Source organism: Zingiber officinale, chromosome 6B (assembly GCF_018446385.1).
Source record: "Zingiber officinale cultivar Zhangliang chromosome 6B, Zo_v1.1, whole genome shotgun sequence".
NCBI classification, from domain to species: Eukaryota; Viridiplantae; Streptophyta; class Magnoliopsida; order Zingiberales; family Zingiberaceae; genus Zingiber; species Zingiber officinale.
This window is the reverse complement of record NC_055996.1, coordinates 60,968,688-60,989,455: the sequence shown is the minus strand read 5'-3', so window position 1 is coordinate 60,989,455 and position 20,768 is coordinate 60,968,688. Positions and strand designations below refer to the sequence as shown.

Genomic DNA, 20,768 nt, shown 5'->3' with positions numbered 1-20,768 from the left:
CTCACGATAAAAGCCCCGATCAATTAGCCTAAGCAATTAGGAAAGGCTGAATCAATTGCCTCAATCGATTCACCAAGCCTTTCTTCTTTCACGAATCTCAATCATTGCTCAACCTTTTGTTTGCGAGAAACTCTATCCAATCGATTGACCCAATCAATTGAGTTATTGCCCCAATCCATTCTGGACCTCACTATATTTTCGTAAAACACTCCCAATCAATTAGGCATGATTGGAACAGGTCTTAATTGATTATGCACTCTGCCTAGTCGATTAGCCTTGGGCTAATCGATTGAGTTAATTGATTTCCTAATCCTAAACTCTGAACTCGAGTTTAGGATTCCTTTGCCCAACCCCAAAGTCAACCGTGACTCGTTGAGACTTTTTGTTACCTAGCATCTGGACAACGACCTACCGGACTTTCTCATTGCATACCCCCACTAGAACTTTCGATCACCAAATGCGGTCCTCCTTGATCTACTTGGATTTTCTTCTTGCCTACCCTCCAGCTAGGACTAGTCACTCGGTAAACTTCTACCTTGCCTAACCTCAGTTAGGGTTTTTCCTTGCCTAGCTGTGGTTATGGCTTACCAAAGTGTGATCTTCCTTAACCTAATTTGACTTTTCTTTATCTAACCCCAGTTAGAACTAGTCAATCGATAGACTTTCACCTACCTAATCTCAATTAGAGTTTTCCCTTACCTAACCGCAGTTAGGATTTTCCTTTATAAATTTGTGATCCTCCTTGACCCACTTGGACTTTCCTTTGCCTAACCCTGCTAGGACTTCCATTGCCTAGTTCCCAACTAGGGCTTTACTACCACCTAACCTCCAGTTAGAACTTTTTGTTGCCTAACCTTCAATTACGACTTTCTCAAACAAGTATCTGGTCACCCTTTAACCGACTTGACTTCTCTTTCATATATTGTCAAACATTGAAACTCAAACTTGAATCAACTCGAGCTTAGTCAAACTAGTCAACCTTGACCTAAGGATGATTGTACCAACAAACTCTTCATTCTAAACATTTTTAATTTGTTCATATCCACACATTGAGCCATATTCGAGGCATACCCATTAGGAAATTTAATTTATTTCAACCAATTACATAAAGTTTACCTACCTTCTTTGTCTAATATATAACAAGCCTTTGGAAATTTATTATTTGTTTCATTCTGATGCAACTCAGGTCTGCTAACTAACTCTTTCAATTTATCATGTGATTTTGTTGTGTCTTTGGTTTTTTTAGAAACATTCATCACAGTATTGAAGATATTATCGAAGGAATTTTTTTCAACATATATCACATCAAAATTATGTCGAATAAGCATATACTTCCAATATGATAACTCACAAAATATGCTTCTTTTCTTCCAACCACACTTGCACACCCCAATAATGTATTTATTCAATTCATTAAAACCAATATGAGTTACTTGTATAAATTCATAGTTGTATATTTTCTCAATAATTTCTTCACCTGACTTAATTGATGGCGGAAGTTTTTTGACCATTTTATTTTTATAAAATCTTTCTTATTTCACCTGAAAGAATGTTCAACTAGTAACATTTTATGATGATTATCAAACCAAGATATCTTCTAACTCCAAGGTAATGAAATTACATCAAACTCTTGACATTATTGAGTATGTTGGAAAATCACTAATTGTCCATAATAAAGCAGCATGCAGGGTAAAATTAGTCTTACTAGCAATATCATAAGCCTCCAACCCTACATTCCATAATCTATTCAGCTTGGTAATCAAAGATTGTAACAAAAGCATTTATCTTCTCTTTTAGGAATAAGCACGGTAAAAAATATAAATTTGTCTTTCATGCACCTCTATGGAGGCAAGTTATATGGTGTTACTATGGCTGATCAAAATAAATATTGTTGTTCTGATTAATTAAATGACTGAAATCCATCTGCTAAAAGTCTCAATCTTACATTACGTAGTTCCATTATAAACGAAAAAAATATTGTATAAAGATATTTTTGAATGATCGTAAAGTCATAAAAGGGGGTGAATAGTGCGAGTCATTTTTTCACTTTTTTGAAAACTTGAGAGAATGCAGCAGAAAGTAGAAAGAGAAGATCAAATGTTACTACAAGTTGATTTTACTTGGTTCGGAACTTTCAACGACTCCTATTCTAAAGTCCGCACTCGATGAGTGCTTTCATTAGGAAATCACTATAAGCTCAAATGATAATACATATTTTAAGTATAAAACAAATAAGCAAAATATATCGACAACAAGTAGAGTAATAGCTTGAGTGTTGACTGTTGGAGCAGCTTTTTGATGTCATGGAGAGCTTCTTGGAGCAGTGCTTGAGTATGAAACTCAGAGCAATTGATATTTTGATGCTGCTAGTCGAAGCTTCTTTTATATCGTTTTCGGGCACCTGGACCACCCCCGGGAGCCTGAACTAAGGCCTATTCGATCCTGTTTTGTCACTAGATTATCCACCTCTGGGCGCATAAACCACCCCTAGCGTCTGGACTATTGACGTGGTTGTACCTCAACAAACCTTTATCTATGAAAGTTGATCTAACTCTGAGCGTTGGACCGGTCCAAGCTCTTGGACTGATCTGTGCACCTAGACCCTAATGTGTGTCAGCCAACCAGAGCGCGCCAACTCAGCTGCACGCGTGACTGGGTTCGGCCCCATCCAGACACCTGGACCCACTAGGGGTTCTCGGACCTCCGGATGCGTGGACGCTTCTGGGGCGTCCGGACCCCATTTATCCAGTCAACTTTCAGCTTTGATTTTTTACACCACTAAGTTAGTAAAATAGTCAATAATATGTAAAATAAGTATTTTGACAGTCTTAGGATTATCCGATGCTGACTTTAGGTTTCGTTGAAACCCTAGGTCCGATCGACGCCTACTGTTCCCTGAACCGGGAATGCATCTTCAATGGATCTCTTCTCCAGTTTCTTACCTCACTTATCAATGCAAAGTTACTTGACTCTTGACCCCACCGGGACTTCCAGCCTAATACTCCATCTAGACTTCAGCTAGTAGTCTGGTCTTCCCTGACCCGATTGGACTTTTTGTCAGCTGTCTAGTCCTCTCTAACTTATTTAGATTTCCTGTCAATTGTCTGGTCCTCCTTGACCCAATTGGACTTTAGCCTAGTGTCTGGTCTCTATCAAATTTTTTAGTCTTACACACGTGGTAAACGAATTAGAAAATACAACATCTAACTTTAAACTATTTGTCATTCATCAAAATCTAAGTTTTATTATCAGTGCTAACTGCACCAATAGTTTCCATGCAAGGGAGACAGAAGCATAACATAGTATATCTTCTTCATGTACATGCTCATAATGTCATTTCATGTGACTTGTCATTGCTGCAAATGCATTCAAGTATTGAAATCTAGCAATTTTGGAAGTAATATATTAATTTCCATGGTAAATTTTTCTTCTTCTTTCCTGAAATGTGATTGCGCTGCTTATAACGAGGGTGATTACACATTATATATTCAATTAGTTTACTGTCTTCATTTTAAAATATCATGCAGTTATTGTTAGGACACTCCTAAAGCTAGAGGGGGTTGATTAGCTCCAATCGCTTCGTCTTGTTAATTTATTGCAGTGGAAAAACTCGAAGTAATGATAATGCTGGATTTACTTAGTATCCACCTCCTTGAGGTGACTAATCTAAGGATCCACACAGTACACACACTATATGACAATCACTCATTTTTAAAAATAATTCGGAGGCGGAGAAACCTTGTACAAATTCACAGTAAAAAAAATACAACAAGAAAAAGGAAATGAATACACAAATACAATGAGAACCTTGCTTGCTTTCTTCTTACTTGGAAACACCTCTTGTAGACTCGGAAGTACAACAACACTTTGCCCTGAATTGTCCAAGAACTAACAGTGAAGAGTGGGGAAGAAGAAATCATGATTTGAATATTCTAACATCTTTATATCCCACAGATTAGGGTTCCCAAACGATTGGTCTTACCCTCAATCAATTGCTACATCAAATCCAGCAATTTAAACCTTGCAACGACTCTTTTCTTCTTCTCTCAATCATTTAGCCAATTGATTACAAGGCTTCTTAATGGATCACCCAATCGATTCAAAGGTCCACTGTTCTCTCATGAACTCCTCCCAATGGATCACCTGATCAATTCATGTGGCTCAATTAATCACCTAATTGATTCAGAAGCTCACTATTTGTCGCGAGCTTCTTCCAATCGATTCAACATAGTAAAATACTGTGCTTGGCGATAAAACACCACTTCAATAGATTACGTAGTTTCAATCAATTATCTGATCAATTTAGAAGCTCATTATTCACTTACGAACTCTCAATCAATTGGGAAGATCTTGATCGATTACCCAATTGATCAAAACACTTTCTATACTGTGCTTTATGAAATAATCGATTACCTGATTGATTGACCCCTCCCTCCCCAATTGATTACCTAATTGATTGATAAGTAGTAAAATGTGTAGAGCTCTAAATGAGTTTCATTTTGCATCTAAGATCATGTCATTCCGATATCCGAGTCAAAAGTTATGACCTTCGGAAGTTTGTTACGTCGGAACTTACTCGTTTCATGTCAACTCCCTGTTGGGCTTACAACTACTAAGTGTCTGGTCAACCTTTGACCCACTTAGATTTTCTCTTTGCTAACTTGCCATTTGACTTCCAATCACCAAGTGTTGTCCTCCTGGACTCACTTGGATTTTTCTCTTGTCTAATCTCAGTTAAGACTTTTCTTTGCCAACATGTTGTCATTCTTGATCTACTTGGACTTTCTTTTACCTAACCACAGATAGGACTTTACCTTTGCCAACGTGCAGTCCTCCTTGACCCACTTGGACTTTCCTTTGTCTAACCGTAATTTGGACTTTACCTTTGCCAACGTGCAGTCCTCCTTGACTCACTTGAACTTTCCTTTGCCTAACCTTGGAATTAGGACTTCACCTTTGCCTAACCCTCGAGTTAGGACTTTGCCTTGCCTAAGTTCAAGTTAAGACTTTCCAGTCAAGTATCCAATCCTCCATAAGCTACTTGACTTCTCTTTTACATATTGTCAAGTATCCGGTCAACCTTAACCTACTTGACCTCTTCTTCACATATTATTCAAACATTGAAACTCAAGTTCAAATCCACTCGAATTTGGTCAAACTGGTCAACTTTGACGTGAGGACAATTGTACCAACAATCTCCACAGTTATTTTTACAACAATCAATTTTTTTCATAGGCAAACTTAAGCTCCTGACCAATTGGCATGGCACGCGCAATGAGGGTACACTCATGGCTGCGAGCTCGCGACCAGTCAAGTTCACAGTCGGTCGACCAAACTTGCGGCAACAAGCTCACGAGCAACCAAACTCATTGCGCGAGCTCACACCTCACAGCCACGAACTCACGGCCGGCCAAGCACGTGGCCGCGAGCTAACGGATGGCCAAGCTCGCAGTCTCGAGCTCACGACAGAAAAGCGAGAGGAGAGGGATGGGGAGAGGAGCGTACAAAGATCAAAGAGAAGAGGGCATCGGGGATCGAACAGGATTGAAGAGGAGAGACACCGGAGATCGGAGTGGGTGCTGGAAATCGAGGGATCTATGGGAGATCAAAGAAGGTGAATTCCCAAAATAGCGACGAAAATTTATTTTCTATCTCTATTTTACTAACAGAAGTTAAAATCCGTTGCTAAAATAGCAACGGAAAAATACATTCCTCACTATTGAGTGACGGAAATAAATTTCGTCCCCATAATAGTGACTGAATCTCTTTTCCGCCTCTAATTAGCAACAGATTTTAATTTGCCTTCACTAAATTAGGTATCTCCTGTAGTGTCCATTTGTAATTAATTGTAATTGAGATAATTAATTCTAATTGTCATTATTAATGTATAGTTAAGAGTCCTTTTGAAAAAAAAACGCACACACTTTGTTCTAATCTCCTCATCTCAATGGAGATAATTATGATCGTCTAAATGTTCCAATGGCGTTTCAACACATCTTTTAAGTTTTCTCCAAAAATAAATTAATAGATAGAATAAATCTAACAAATGAATTAGATTAAAGAATGTGAAGAAACCACTTAATTATGTTATGAGTTTAACTTGTAGTAATCAAACTCTTGCATGAGGCTTGTTTACGGAAATAAACATATCCACATGGTACATTTTTAAAATAAAAATAAAAGGATATACGCTTTTCAATGATGCAAAAGATAATTTTAAAATAAGAAAATGAAAAAAGAATTATGTTATCAGAAATACGACTTTTATTATGATATGCCAACATAATCCCTCTCTTAATACCCAATAATAATAAGACAAATCAGTCATTAGCAATGGTACTAAAAAATTGCATATTAAATTAATAGTTGTAGTAAAAAAGGTGATTATGCTAATTCTAGACATTCCTCATTGTCCATTTCAAATTATGTGAAGAGAGATAAATCACGGAGTCAAACGCATAATAGATTAACAGTGCTATTGGCATAGGTTAGGTAAATGAGATAGAAATTGTGTGTGGCATCTACTTCACAGAAATTGATAGGAGTTCGATTGAGGCTTAGGTCTCGTTGAGTCAGATACAACTTTCCTAAGTAGAATAGTACTTAATGAAATTCTTTGTATTATGAGAGTTTTGGCATAAGGTTTCCACTATCCGAGTGTGAGGTTTTAGTTATCCAAGTGTGGTCAAATTTCTTAGTTGTTATTTTCTCTCTCGTTTTTTTTAATCAAATATAGTCTCGAGCTTCGATGATCATGTCCGTGTTGAGAGTAGTTTACTCTTTATATGTATATATATACTTATTTTGCATATATATATATATATATATATAATCTTGATCCCAACAAATTTAATTTGACACGAGATAAAAAAAAAAATTGTTATATAGAAAGATGGATCATAAGGTTATCAATGCATCATTAGTAATAATATTAAACATTAACATCATGATTAATTCAAGTTTAATTACGATGTAAACGCTGGAATAGACTCTTTTTGGTCAAACACTGTTGGAGGAAGCTGTTCTCCTCAACAATCCACCTGTTTCGCAATAATCAAGAAGATTTAATTTTCTTTCAAAAAAAAATTATTTCTATATGTATTTTTTTTCTTTTATATATATATATATAAACACAGCATGTTCTATTCGATACTGGTAGGAGAAAAACCCGACAGGTATTGTTAAAAAAAGAGGGGAAGCAGAACCAAGTCAACAAGTCAAGATGATATGGATCACCCCTTCTTCTTGCGCCAAAGATCTTACCATTTCCGAAGGAACTGGAGCTACATTCCTTTTCAATTTCCATTCAAGAGTTCCTATGTGTTTCCACACCATTTTTTGAGACCTCGAAAAAGAAAATGGACAAATTCCTTTTCTTAGGAATACATACAAGAAAAAGGATAAAGGTAATCCCACCATTAACTACTTCATTTTCATTTATTAATTTCATAGTTATAGAAATATTAATTTCATAGTAATAGAAATACATGTCCTACCGAGACAGAATTTGTAATTTACTATCCTCTTGCCTAGCAAGCAAAGATTTACCTCTGTGGAAAGACTGATTCATTCGGATCGACACGAGGAAGAAGCGCGCATGGTGAGCGGGCTTCGTTTCAGCGAGAACGAGGAAGAAGAAAAAAAAATCAAAGAAAGAGAAATTGTTTTATAAAAAAATAAAATAATATGACATGACACTTGGTCCGTAATAATCCGCAGGATAGAGTCCATAGTATAATAAATCTGTATATATATATAGAGGATTGTTATGCCGCGGACTATTTTTTACGGATTGTTATGGACTTGTCATGTCATTTTCTTTTTAATTTTTTAAATGCAACTTTTTCTTTTTTTTTTTCCTTCTCTTCGTTCTCGCCGAAACAACTCATTGTGCTGACCGCACCTCCTCGCACGCCCGCCACCGGCCATCTACCCACCGCCGGTGGCCTCCGGCCGCCTAGACCCACCCACACTATAGCCCAGGGGGTGAACCCGTCGGGGATTGCGGCATGGATTCCGGCCACATCTCAATTCCAACCGCGGTACAGCGGCGATCAAGCTCGATTCCAGCCACGATCCAATGCGATCGCGGCCATGTTGGGCAGGCGATCGAATTATGGCGCTTTCGCAGCTAGAGGCAAGCGATTCCGGCCACAACTCCATTCCAGTGGCGATCAAGCTTGATTCCAGGCGATTCCGGCCGTGTTGGGCAGGCAACCGAATTCCGGCGCGGTCGCATCCGGATTTCGGCGCGGTCGCGTCTAGATTCCGGACGCGCCCGCGTCGGAATCCGGACGCGATCGCTACTGAGGCAGGCGCGGTCGTGTCTTGATTCCGGCACGGTCGAATCTAGATTCTAGGCGCGGGCGCGTCTGGAATCTAGACACGACCGCGTCGGAATCCAGACGCGACCGCGCCTGCCTCTGTCACGATCGCGTCCGGATTCCAACGCTTCGTTTCAGCGAGAACGACGAAGAAGAGGCGCGCGCGGTGAGCGAGCTTCGCTCAACGAAAACGAGGAAGAAGAAAAAAAAATCAAAGAAAGAGAAATTATTTTATAAAAAAATAAAATAATATGCCATGGCACTTGGTCCTTAATAATCCGCAGGATAGAGTCCCTAGTATAATAAATTTGTATATATATATATATATTATTCATTAGGCGACTTTTGTTGTCAGATACGCGGAAGCAAGCAACTCTGCAAAACACAACTGGCCAAATACTAAGGAAATTCAGCTGTAATATAATTCTTTTTTTAGTTTTAAATACTTTTATTATTCAATGTGCTCTTCAACCTCTCAAAAGGATTCACGATAACATGATTGTAATATTGGATATTATCTTGTATTTGTAGCACGAATATTAATTTGTACTAAACCTGATTTAATTCTGATTAATTACGAATGTATATTATTGAATGTGGATTTACACGTATAGAACTAGTTAACTCGGGTGGATTTACATGAAGAACTAGTTAACTCATTCGGTTATTATTGATAAGCTGGTAATAAAATTGGATTCAATGTATATATATAGTTCCATAGGATATGGGATCTCCCTGCTTTCCATTGGGAGAAAGACTTGCCTCTTTCTTCTTCTTCTTCTTCTATCCTAGCATTAGGATTCTGCGGATGAGGATATCATAGATGATGTTTAAAGATGATGACAATTCCGTTACATTCATATTCACCGTCTTTATATTATATATTTAATTTCTCTTGTAATTATGATGATATTAGATGTTGAGTATGTTTTCTATTTTATCGAGCTCGTAGGATTTATAATTCATATTTAGAAAACCTCCATCACATTTTTTTTTTTGTAATTCATGTATCTAGTTCTTATCAGTCGATTAATTCTGGAGATAATTGATCTGACCCATGAAAATTTTTTTACCGATCACAAGATAAATCGGGAAATACAGAAGAATTCTGACAGACAACTCAGTGTCATAAATTTTTCAAACTCCTTAGATGTAATGTGTACTTAATGAAATTTAAACTCTCATTACTTATAGAAATCTATCTCACTTCTTACCATTGCACCCTAGCCTCAGATGTGACAATTTCTCTTTTAACATTGAAAAGGTCTAATATATGCCTCATCACACTGCTACATCACTGGTTGAATTCCAAAGCTCTAGAGTACTGAATCAACTGAGACTTTTGCTCCAGGACAACTTTAACCTACCTCTGGATTATGTTAATATTTTTCAAATCCCTTGATACGTTCATTACTTTGATAAATTAAGCATTTAATTACCTTTGAGAAAATCACATGCCCATGCTGCATTGACAATTTCCATGGCTGTGCAGCCATGCACACCAACTAATATAAATGGATGGCCTACATACATTCTCAAGCACATTTCATGAAGTCGATCGCCATTTGCAACAAATTCAACAGGACAGAAACAAACAATATAATTCACGCGGAGTACAAATATACAAAAGGAATATTCTCCACTAAGTTTTCATTCATACCAATAAACGCGTAGCCAAGTGATCTGTTAATTTCTTCAGTGTCTTTGGCACGTTCAACAACAACAATTACAACGAGAAGGAAAGTTGAAAGGCTGCGTGAAGTGGAGAACAGATTGCAGCAACTTTGTCTTCTAGTTTTTTCTTGAGGCTTCTAGTGGCCAGTCTCAGTCAATGTCTTGCCGCCTTGGGTCGTCCGAGCTGTTCTGGTTTCGTGTGTTCAAACTGCAGATCGTGTCACCTCCTCACGGATGCTCTGGCATGCATAGTTTTTTAATTTTATTTTTACTTCGATATTCATGATAATGATGTCGTACATACAAAGATCAAAATCCAAGAACATTCAAAATTAAGGAGCTTATCCGTAATCATGTAGAAAATGGGCAACTTGTTTTTTTCATGCACTGTGACGTAGTTGCAACGTTATCTTTGTTTAAGAGTAATGAGCTTGAAGAATGAAGAAGAAATACAAAAAAGTTGATGTGTTTTGATTAATTAACAAATATCTAATTAACAACCTGTACAATCCCAAAGAGAAAAAGGGAGAGCTAGCGATCGAGTGCCTCCCTTTTTTTTATTACATTTTTCTTGTACTCACGATGTTCGATTGATTGACAATTAACCTTCCAATCAAAAGAGCTCAAACTTCCATGATTCATGATCCTCCAGCACGCTTCTCTGGCTCTCCCACTCGTCGTAGATGAAGTCCAAATCGTTCCCGCAGAGGTACGCTGATTCTTGCCATTCCGTGCATGGAGTTTGGAATTCTGAAGAAGGCGCCGCAAACTCGTGCGGCTGGAGCAACGGCACTTCGTCGGTGCAGAAATGGACAGGGGAGGTCGCAGAGGCAGTCTCGAGGAGCGATTCCATGTCTCTCATAAGGGATTCTTGGCTCGTGGTGGTCTCGATCTCGTCGTCCAGCTTCTGGGAATCACCACGATCGATCGCATCAGCAGCTTGCTGCGGAGGCTCGTCGGGCGGTACTGAAGGCAATGGCTTGTGAGTCATGGGGTCAATGCCCATCTTCCTCAGCTTCTTCTTGATGTGCGTGTTCCAGTAGTTCTTGATCTCGTTGTCGGTTCTACCCGGAAGGTGCGACGCGATCTTGGACCACCTGCGAGATCAGATCATCAAGTTTAGTTTGAGATCAACAAATTGAAGCTTCAAGAAGAAGAAGAGACCTGTTTCCGAGCTGAGAATGGAGATCGATCACCATCTTCTCCTCCTCTTTCGACAGCAATCCCCTCTTCAGATCAGGCCTCAAGTAATTCGTCCATCTCAGCCTGCAACTCTTCCCGCACCTCAACAGCCCTGCAACCACAATTTTTCGACATGATGATCAAGAGCAACGGTGCCATGCCCTCAAAAACATCGAAAAGGAGAAAGTGGGTGACCTGCGAGTTTAGGCACAGCTCTCCAGCAGCATTGGCCGTTGGTGAGGATGAAGTTGACCAACTTCTTGTCCTCCTCCGCAGTCCATGGCCCCTTCTTCAGCCCTACCTTCTCGCAGCAAGGCTGCCTCCCCATTCACTGCAGCAGCTGAAACACAGAGAGAGACGCAGACGCAGACACAAACACAAACACAAACACACCAATGGTGATGGATCACCTGTCATTTATAGCTACGCCTACGGCTGAAGCTTGACCTTGCTTTGCAGGCCAAGGCAGGGTGGGACACGTGGCGGCTCCAGATGGGAGACAGCACCACCCCATCTGCCGTTGCTTGGCCAATACATGAAGGCTTCTACTTTGGGATGGACAAATTGTTTGTCTAAAGAATCAGCAAGAAACAGTCCTCAAATTTTTACTCTGTTTTAGTCTTTTACAAGCATGCTTAGACCTCAATCACTCAATGGCTGGTGGAACACTTTTTAGGTCAGTTAGGTGCTTTGTCGTGTGAAGTTGATGGTCGGATCGCACCGCGGTGGAACACGAGTTCTAGAAAAGACCTCAGGATTTAAGATTTAGGGTTTAGAGTTTTAATAAAATACTTTTTGAGAGTAATGTACAAGTTATGGCCATAAACCCCTAACACTAATAATAAAATCGAAAATTGGCAAATTGGGTACCTTGTGAATGAATGAATGTTTTTAGAAAGAAAGAAAAAAAATCATCAAGTACAATGCACACTTTTTTTCTCCCAAATGCTTAATTAAATCTTTGGAATAAAAGAAACATTTCATGGATGAATGGGAAAGCATTAATTAGTGATTAACTCGGCTATTAATTGTAATGAATTTATGTTAAAATGGATGCATTTATGGATGATAACATAGACAAATACTTGTCGAAAATAATTTATTTTTTTCTTTCATAAATTTATGGTATATGTATAGTCAAGGAAGAAAACCTTCTTCTTAACCATGCATGCACCTCTTGACTTTGTGCTTGGCGACTTCAATTTCATATCAAGACATTGACCGAAAAGACATTTTTGGATAAAATATTATAATTAATTAGTTTTGTCTCTCAAGTTTTTTCATTCTTGTTCTTTAAATGTCTTTTTCCAAAATTTACATATGAATAATAAAATAAATTCTTGATTCCCAATTTAATGAAAAATGGCATTTTATAGGAAAAATAATGAATTCATTTTCTTGTGTTCACATTGCTTGTCATTTAATTATATATTTAAAAAGGAATTATTGTTATAAAATAAATTTTATCTTCGTAAAAAGTTATATCACCTTTCAATCTATAGATTATTTAATTTAATAGTAAGATGATGCTATGATTAAGGGGTGAAGAATAAAAGGTTTGGACATTAGAAGGAGAAGAAGAGAGCAATATTTTAAGTAAATATTTTTTTAAAAAAATAGGGAAAGTACATTTTTTTGAAAAAAAAAATCTCGCGGATCAATTTCTATATATTTTTTTGGAAAAATTATATAATCAAGTACAAGCACATCGCATTGACTTGTAGGACATTTCCATGGATGACAAAGCAAAGTCAAACTCAAGGATAGTTTATTCATCTGTTCTCCTCAAGAACATTCATACCTCTCCCTTGAAAGGTGCAAAGAAGACCAACACGTTCTAATTGCTCTCATGAAAGCAACAACAGTTCTGGAATCTCATCAAATTCTTGAACTAATTAATGAGTGTATGAAAGTAAATGAAGGGACATGCCTCCCAACAAATCCTCAACCCTAAAATATTTGAAAGTGTGTGGCCAAGATATGAGGAATATAAGCGGTATTCCATAAATAATAATAATAAAATAAAAAACAAGTAGTTGAGTCTTAGTCCTTTTGAGATTTTAAAAATTATGTTCGGTAGGAGTTTTGTTGATGTGGGGGTCCAATATTTAGACCAATGGATGGTTGGCACATGTCGTCGAAAGGGGACGAGTTCAACAGCTTGATGCATTTGATCGAGTAGTGGTTGAGCTTGGGAGTAGAGTTGAGGACTCAATGACTTGAAGCATTGAGTGGATTTTGTTATGTTTTGGAAGATCATGTAGCTTTTTAAGAGCTCAATGACATAAAGTATTGATTGAATGGTGTTGCTAGCTGGCTTAACGACCTAATCGACTAGATGCAATTTTAGATAGGGCTGTAAATTAATCAAGCGTTCGTAAACAATCTTGGTATTTGACTTGGTAAGAGCTTGTTTATATTCGTTCAATATATACAAGCTTAATTAAACAAACAAGCTTAAACAACTCATTAAACTAAACAAATAATCTTGAACGCATGTGTTCAGCTCGTTAACGTTTGTGAACAACGTTCGTGAATCATATTCATTAATAAAATTCTTTCCAATATGCTAAATAAATAATAAAATAAATAAATAAATTTTAATTATCAAGTTCAATAACCAATCAAATAATTAAAAGTTTCAAACAATTAAATAAGTTTGAATTAAGAGCTTAATAATATCTAAACGAACCAAACTCGAACCAAGCTCAAGTCAAACTTGAATTTAGAGCTCGATAACATCTAAATGAACCAAGCTCAAGCCAAGCTTCAAACAAATTCAAGCTCATAAAAAATAAACCAAGCCAAGTTTGAACAATCATTTCAAAAATTTGATTTATTTTAAGCTCAACTTGAATCGGTTACCTTATCAAACAAGTTTGAACACCCCAAAACTTAGCTCGACTCGTTTACGGCCCTAATTCTAGGGACAACAAAATGTTTCTCTAGTAGGGGCAATCAACAAGAGAGTCTTTTGGGCATTAGACTACACACAACATCTTAAATTTCTCTTTGATCTGGTGTTTAAAGTCTAACTATTTGTATAAAACTTGAGGACTTCTTTGTGATCTTGAAAATCTATTCTTCCATAATCATTCAGTTATATGCTTCACAGGGTAACTTAATATAAGTTTGGTCTCATCCAAACCATATCGGGCAATTTCACCTGTCTCGACCAATCGAGCCCAATTCGGGTGAACCAATTTGCTATAATCGTATCGAAGATCTTATAAAGCTGACAATATTGGACCCCAACTTATAATTGTACTATTCAACACAATTTAAACTGAAAACATGATTAATAGAGATAATCTAAAAATAACAAATGAACCTTAAAAGAAAACTTAATCTGTGTAGTCTATATGGATGTTCTTGTGAGCATGTAATCACAGGAAGAAAACATAGCGGTGTGTAGTGGATGGAGTAACAAAAAAAAACCAGAGGCATGGTTTCATGTCATTACACTTGTACAGAATTGTTTTTTCCCCCATACATCGGAGGATACATCATCTCATGCATCTAGATTAACTTGCGACCCCTACGATCATCGACTGTCTATTGGTTCCACAGCGGTCCGAAAAAGAAGAATGTAGACCTTATCGATGGAGAAATACAGGAAACCTCCCAAAGAATGTGTGACATAAGAACCAAAGCTTGTTCCTACTATGCAATGCCAAGCTGGGCCGTAGGTTGAATCAAATTCCTGGAAATAGAAAAGAGTAGAGGAACGAAGAATGAGTACTTTCTTTACAAACAAAGCATGTACAAATTGAAGATATCTAACCGTCGTGGGAGAAGATGCAAGTATCACAATGTCTCCAAAGATGACAGTAAACCGCGAGTAAATTTAATTATGAAATGCTTTCGACCATGTTCATGCTCAGTTCCATATTGCTAGGTGAGGCATCTTAAGCATGCCTAAATACTAAGAGCTCCCCACCTAACTAACCTTGTATTTTGGGTTAGACTGGGCTAAGCTACACATTACCAAGCGAAGTTTCTTAAGCATGCTTGAATGCCAAGAGATTCCACCTAAGTACCTTAGCATTTTGAGTTTTAGTGGGCGCCTTCTTGGGCTTTGACAAAGAGAACTATATGCGAGTCCTCGCCCAAATACATAATATAAATATATAAATATCAACGTTAGTAATTATTAAGTCAAATGCATACTATAGTACCGTTGAATCCTATGAATGACTACCTCCACTATGAGGCAAGGTGTCGACTTATCTTGGCCATCTTCCAGCTATTGGGTTATCAAGATAAATAGAATTGCCACAATGCCACTGCTTCTAGACTTTGAGCAAGTAAAACGGAGAAAGAGCTACTGTTGAGCTAATGATTGTCCTAAAACAGTATGCAGCTTCACGGATCGTCAAAGAATTGTAAGAAAACTCATGCAAGAAACCTCAGAACTAGTCTCATCTATATGGTGCTAAAATAATAGAGAAAATAATAGTTAGTAATGCAAATGCAGCTATAAGATAACTGTAAAGAGTTGTAAATGGTTTCCTGATAAATATAGAACAGTTCACTGCTTCATGATAATAAAGTAACCTAAACAAGTCAACATCTAATGAGAAGCTTGAAAATCTTAACTCATTGAAGCAAGCAATGCGGATATTGTGTCTTTTATTGCTGCATATGTTAAGCCTGTTTATTGTTTTTCTTCTTTTTTCTTATTCTATCTTACTTATCCTGAACTTTCTTTTAAATATTCTTAAAAGTCACCTTCCCGACAAGAAGGCTGGCACAACCATCAATAATAGACAGTGGTTTGTCAACCCAACAAAATATTCTCCATTATCTTTTTGCTATCTTAATAATTTATGTTATTTTCATGCATATTTACAATAGACACTGCAAATGCAATGGAGATTAAAAAATTTTTAAAAAAAATTGAGTTAGGCCTTTGATATAAGGTGAAAAACAACGTCAAAATCTTATAAATAACTCAATAGCAAGATAAGATCCATGTAGTAGTTGGGGCAAACAACATGTTGAGGGATTGATCATGTAAATAGCTCAGACAACCATTCCTTGAACCAAAAAAATGTTGAAGATGACAAAGTCAAGGTCAAGGTCAATGCATATTTGTTATACATCACTTTTTTCCATCTCCATCTAGGTAATCAAATCAAGTTTCCTGAACTCTTGCAGTAAGTCTCAGATTAAACAGGCAGCTACTCAGTCAAGACTTACTGCTAAGTGGCTAATTGAATAAACTCAATGTAGAACCATTTTGCGTTGATGGGGAATACAGGCTGTCCATCACTAAAACTATTGTGGTGAATGTTATGGACCAATAGCTTGAAGAGCCTGAGTAGATTAGTTCATGAATCGAAATAACTCAAATTGGCTACTTTGGAACCATTTAAATGTGTTATACTTTCATCAACATAGACCAGCTGCACCTTTGATGACAATAATCTTTTCTAGCATTGGGATCACCCAAAATCTGGTGTGGTATTAACTTAAAACTTTTGAACTATTGAGATCTCAAGTCTAGAATATACAGATTATTGTGGTCTCAAATCTAGCATTACTTATCCTACAACTTTAGGCGTCATTTTTGAATGGGCAACAACCAACAAGAGCTTAGTAAATATACTATCCGTGTTCTTCTACTTATAAATACACTTAGGATACAAAGGCCCACATTGAAATAATTAAGGATGTGTTTTAGCATGTAACGAAAAGAGTGAAGACTCCAAGCGGATTAACCATGGTCTGCACCTTTGATGACAATAATCTTTTATAGCATTGGGATCACCCAAGATCTGGTGTGGTATTAACTTAAAACTTTTGAATTATTGAGATCTCAAGGCTAGAATATACAGATTATTGTGGTCTCAAATCTAGCATTACTTATCCTACAACTTTAGGCGTCATTTTTGAATGGGCAACAACCAACAAGAGCTTAGTAAATATACTATCCGTGTTCTTCTACTTATAAATACACTTAGGATACAAAGGCCCAAAAATTCCAGTAAAGGAAGGCGTTAGCGTAGTGTACATTGAAATAATTAAGGATGTGTTTTAGCATGTAACGAAAAGAGTGAAGACTCCAAGCGGATTAACCAAAGCGTTTCTTATAAAGATAGGGTTACATGAAGGATCAACTCTTAATTTTTATCTTTTTACACTAATCATGGTGAACTCATAGGACAAATCCAAAACAAGTTACCATGATGCATGTTGTTTATAGATGATATTATTTTAGTAGATGAGACACATGAATGCGTAAATACTAAATTCGAAGCTTGACGTGAAACATTAAAAGTGCAAGATTTTAAGCTTAGAGGGTGTTTGGCTAAACTTATCAAAAACAGCTTATAAGCTCGTACAGCTTATAAGTTGTTAGGTCTTATTTTAAAAATAAACTGTTAAAGTGTTTCGGTGAACTTATTACAATCAACTTAAAGGTATTGATGTGTTTGGTATTATAAGATCTTTTTATTAATAAAATTACCAAAAAGGGTATAATACTATTAATAGAGGGTTTTGAGCTTTTTATTAATAGAGGGTTTTGGGTGAATTTCTGCACCGAGGGAGAGAAAATTGGAAAGAGGTGTTGGCGGAGAAGATGACACAACGCTGGAAGAGAAGTCGGCAGAGATAGAAAGATATTAAGTTTATAAAAATTTATGGAGGATAAGATGAGGATTTATGAAATTATATAAGGATATTTTAAAGAAGAAAATTATTAAAATAAAATCTTTTTAAAAAAATAGGGTCTTCCATACTTTTTTAAAAACGGCTTATAAGCTCCAAAACAGCTTATTTTGATAGCTTATAAGCTGTTTGAAAAAAAAATTATCAAACAAATTTGAAGAGCTTATAAGCTATTTTAGAGAGCTTATAAGCTTATAAGCTATTTTAGAGAGCTTATAAGCTCAGCCAAACACCCTCTTAGTAGAATAACTTTAACTTTAATAATATTAGGCATAGTAAGGTAATTGCAAAGCTAGGAGATGACGTAGAGTTTTAAGTATTTAAAATCGTTTTTGCAAAATGATGAAGGGATTAAAAGAGATGTCTTACATAGAATATAAGTAAGATAGTTAAAATGCAGGATAGCAGCAAACGTCCTTTGTGATCATAAAGTATCTCTAGAACTTAAAAGGAAGTTCTACAAAATGACAATTAGAGTTGTTATATTATATGGAGTTAAATGTTAGGCTATGACTCAAGCAAACGAGTAGAAAATGAAAGTCGCATAAATGAAGATGTTAAGGTGGATGTGTAGGCAAACGAGAATGGACTGAATAAGAAATGAGAACATTTGAAAGAAAGGTGTGATTGCACATATTGAGGAAAAACTTTGAGACGTATTTAAGATAGTACGAACATAAACTTAGACGACCAATAAATGTTCCAATAAGACGATGTTAAACTATAACAAATACGCATATTAAACAAGAAAACCCAAAGAAAACTTGATTAGCAACGGTAACATAGGATAAAATTTATTTACATATGGATAATGATATAGTAGGGGATGAGCCCAATAACGTAGGAGAATTCATATAGTCGATCATACCTAGTGGGATAAAGCTTGATTGTTGTTGTTAGTATACAAAAGTCTATGGCATTGCATTGGTTCATCTCTTAGGTGTCAGCAAGCATACTTGTGGATACTTTACTACTGTGTTTACAAACATAGCTTGAGGATTCTGCAAGAGAATTAGAGATAAAATATGAGGTGGATGCTTTACTACTATGTTTTTGGTCAGTCCTACTTGTGGATGACGACCAAAGGGTGGTGACCAAAGGGTGGTAAGGGCTTGAAAACCTTAGGTTGATTCTACTTCTTCTAAATGTGCAGGCATTAAGGCAATTCCAGTTACATTTGTCCTTACATTCATTGACCAAAAGGTAGTAACAAGATTGAAACATGTTCTTCGATTCTTCTCTATTTTTGGCAAGCTCCATCCATATATTCACCATCGATTAAACAATTCCTATTGTAATTCTTCACATGGTACACTAAAATCCAAATTTTTAGCAACTTGCATAGATATATACCGTACCTCTCTCATTTTCATACCAAAGTTAGATCCATTTACTTTTTGGTCATTTGTTCTGTTGGGTCGTTTGTTCTAGAAATGCATCAGGTTAGGATTTAGGAGTATCAAATAGATCAGGTGAAAGTAAAGTGAAAGGTGCCTTGCATATTGTAGTATCCCTGACCCACTTTGTAACAATGAAATTTATATTTCGCTAATACTCAAAGAAAAACAAAAAGAAAGACTAAGAGAAACACACACAAGACACAAACACACATTTTGATGGAAAAGTGCTTGCCTTTTTGAGTGCGAAGGCCAGCCTCTTGCTCTCGAGCTTGGGCATGGAAGCAAGCATCTCGTGGGCACACCGGAACGCCCTCTTCTGCAACGCGACGGGCATGTCTGCAGCTCTGACCTTCACAATGGGCGTCTTTTGCTGCTGCTGTTCCAGAGACGGATTGTCATCGCATTGATCTACTTCCCGGACGCCCTTCTTCTTCTTCTTCTCCTCCTCCTCATCGCCTTCCTGCTTTCGCTGCTGCTCCCTCCTCATCGGCTTAACTTCGGCCTTGACGACCTCCTTCTTGACCTGATCTCCGTCCTCCGAGATCCTGGTGCGCTGGATCAGCGAGCTAAGGTACTGGCTGCGGCGCTCCAGCTCCTCCGACGCCCCGCTCTTTGCCACCCCTCTCATCGTCTTCTTCTTCTCCTGCAATGAGTCGAGCATGCCACGAGAAGAGGAGAAGACGACGAAGGAGCGATCAAAGGCGAGATTGTCGCAAGCTTTTGCGTTGCCGTGGTTGGATTTGCCCCCTTCGGTTCGCTAGATTGGACTTGTGAGAGTGACAGAACAAAGAATGATGATGATGCTCGTAATTTACGGGAATACCACTGCTTCGAACGGGTCGGGTCCAGATTGTCTCACGGATCACGTTCATGGTCAGTGGTCACATCCAGTCAATGACGGATTTTGGATACCATCAAATGTTATGAAGTCAATCCGAATCCAAAGGGAGCTTCTTACAACCATCCGATCCAATCCGATCAGATCGGCTGTATCCAATCTTAACGATTTAACAAAACTGTCAACATTTGATTTATGTACGGTAAACTAATTCAATAATAAAAATGTATCCGGATATTACAAATATTATAATATTATAATGATTTTGATCAAAATTATCAATTTTAATAAGGATAAAAATAAAAAAGATACCCTTTTATTGAAATAGTTAAAAGGGCATTTATTTTCCATTCTTGAAAAAACTATTATTTCAGTTATAGAAAAATATTATTTCAATTTATTAAAATTATCATGCATAAAATATTATTATATCAAAATATTCTTTATTAATTTCATTAACTACCTCTTAAGATAAAGCAATTTAGAATTCTAATTGTTGCAAGGATATTTAAGTGATTTTAATTAAGTAGATAAGTTTAATTAATTTTAATCAAATCGATAAGGAATATTTTACTATAAAAATATTTTATAAGTAGTAATTTTAATCATGGAATAATATGATTTGATAAAAAAAACTCCTTCCACCACTTAGTCTTAGCGGTTTAATTATAAATT

The 20,768-nt window shown here is 36.9% G+C and overlaps 2 protein-coding genes across 2 annotated transcripts; both read right to left on the bottom strand.

The window, feature by feature from the left end:
* Nucleotides 1-10,448: 10,448 nt before the first annotated feature.
* Nucleotides 10,449-11,622, bottom strand: LOC121992528 (transcription factor MYB20-like). The gene is made up of 3 exons (XM_042546983.1): nt 11,376-11,622; nt 11,163-11,292; nt 10,449-11,095 (listed from the first exon to the last, which is right to left on the bottom strand). The coding sequence occupies exons 1-3, from the start codon at nt 11,506-11,508 to the stop codon at nt 10,612-10,614; spliced, it is 747 nt and encodes a 248-aa protein (XP_042402917.1). The 5' UTR covers nt 11,509-11,622; the 3' UTR covers nt 10,449-10,611.
* Nucleotides 11,623-14,460: 2,838 nt separating this feature from the next.
* LOC121992527 lies at nt 14,461-20,042 on the bottom strand. Its single transcript, XM_042546982.1, has 2 exons — nt 19,488-20,042; nt 14,461-14,883 (listed from the first exon to the last, which is right to left on the bottom strand). The coding sequence occupies exons 1-2, from the start codon at nt 19,914-19,916 to the stop codon at nt 14,725-14,727; spliced, it is 588 nt and encodes a 195-aa protein (XP_042402916.1). The 5' UTR covers nt 19,917-20,042; the 3' UTR covers nt 14,461-14,724.
* Nucleotides 20,043-20,768: the final 726 nt, after the last annotated feature.

Bases quoted from the DNA above. Each gene is read 5' to 3' on its own strand.
- LOC121992528 (XM_042546983.1), bottom strand. From the start codon at position 11,508: ATGGGGAGGCAGCCTTGCTGCGAGAAGGTAGGGCTGAAGAAGGGGCCA. The intron at 11,293-11,375 runs GTCACCCACTTT...TTGTGGTTGCAG, and splicing joins AGCTGTGCCTAAACTCGCAG to GGCTGTTGAGGTGCGGGAAG. The intron at 11,096-11,162 runs GTCTCTTCTTCT...CTGATCTCGCAG, and splicing joins CATTCTCAGCTCGGAAACAG to GTGGTCCAAGATCGCGTCGC.
- LOC121992527 (XM_042546982.1), bottom strand. From the start codon at position 19,916: ATGCTCGACTCATTGCAGGAGAAGAAGAAGACGATGAGAGGGGTGGCA. The intron at 14,884-19,487 runs GCAAGCACTTTT...TTCTATTTCCAG, and splicing joins TGGCCTTCGCACTCAAAAAG to GAATTTGATTCAACCTACGG.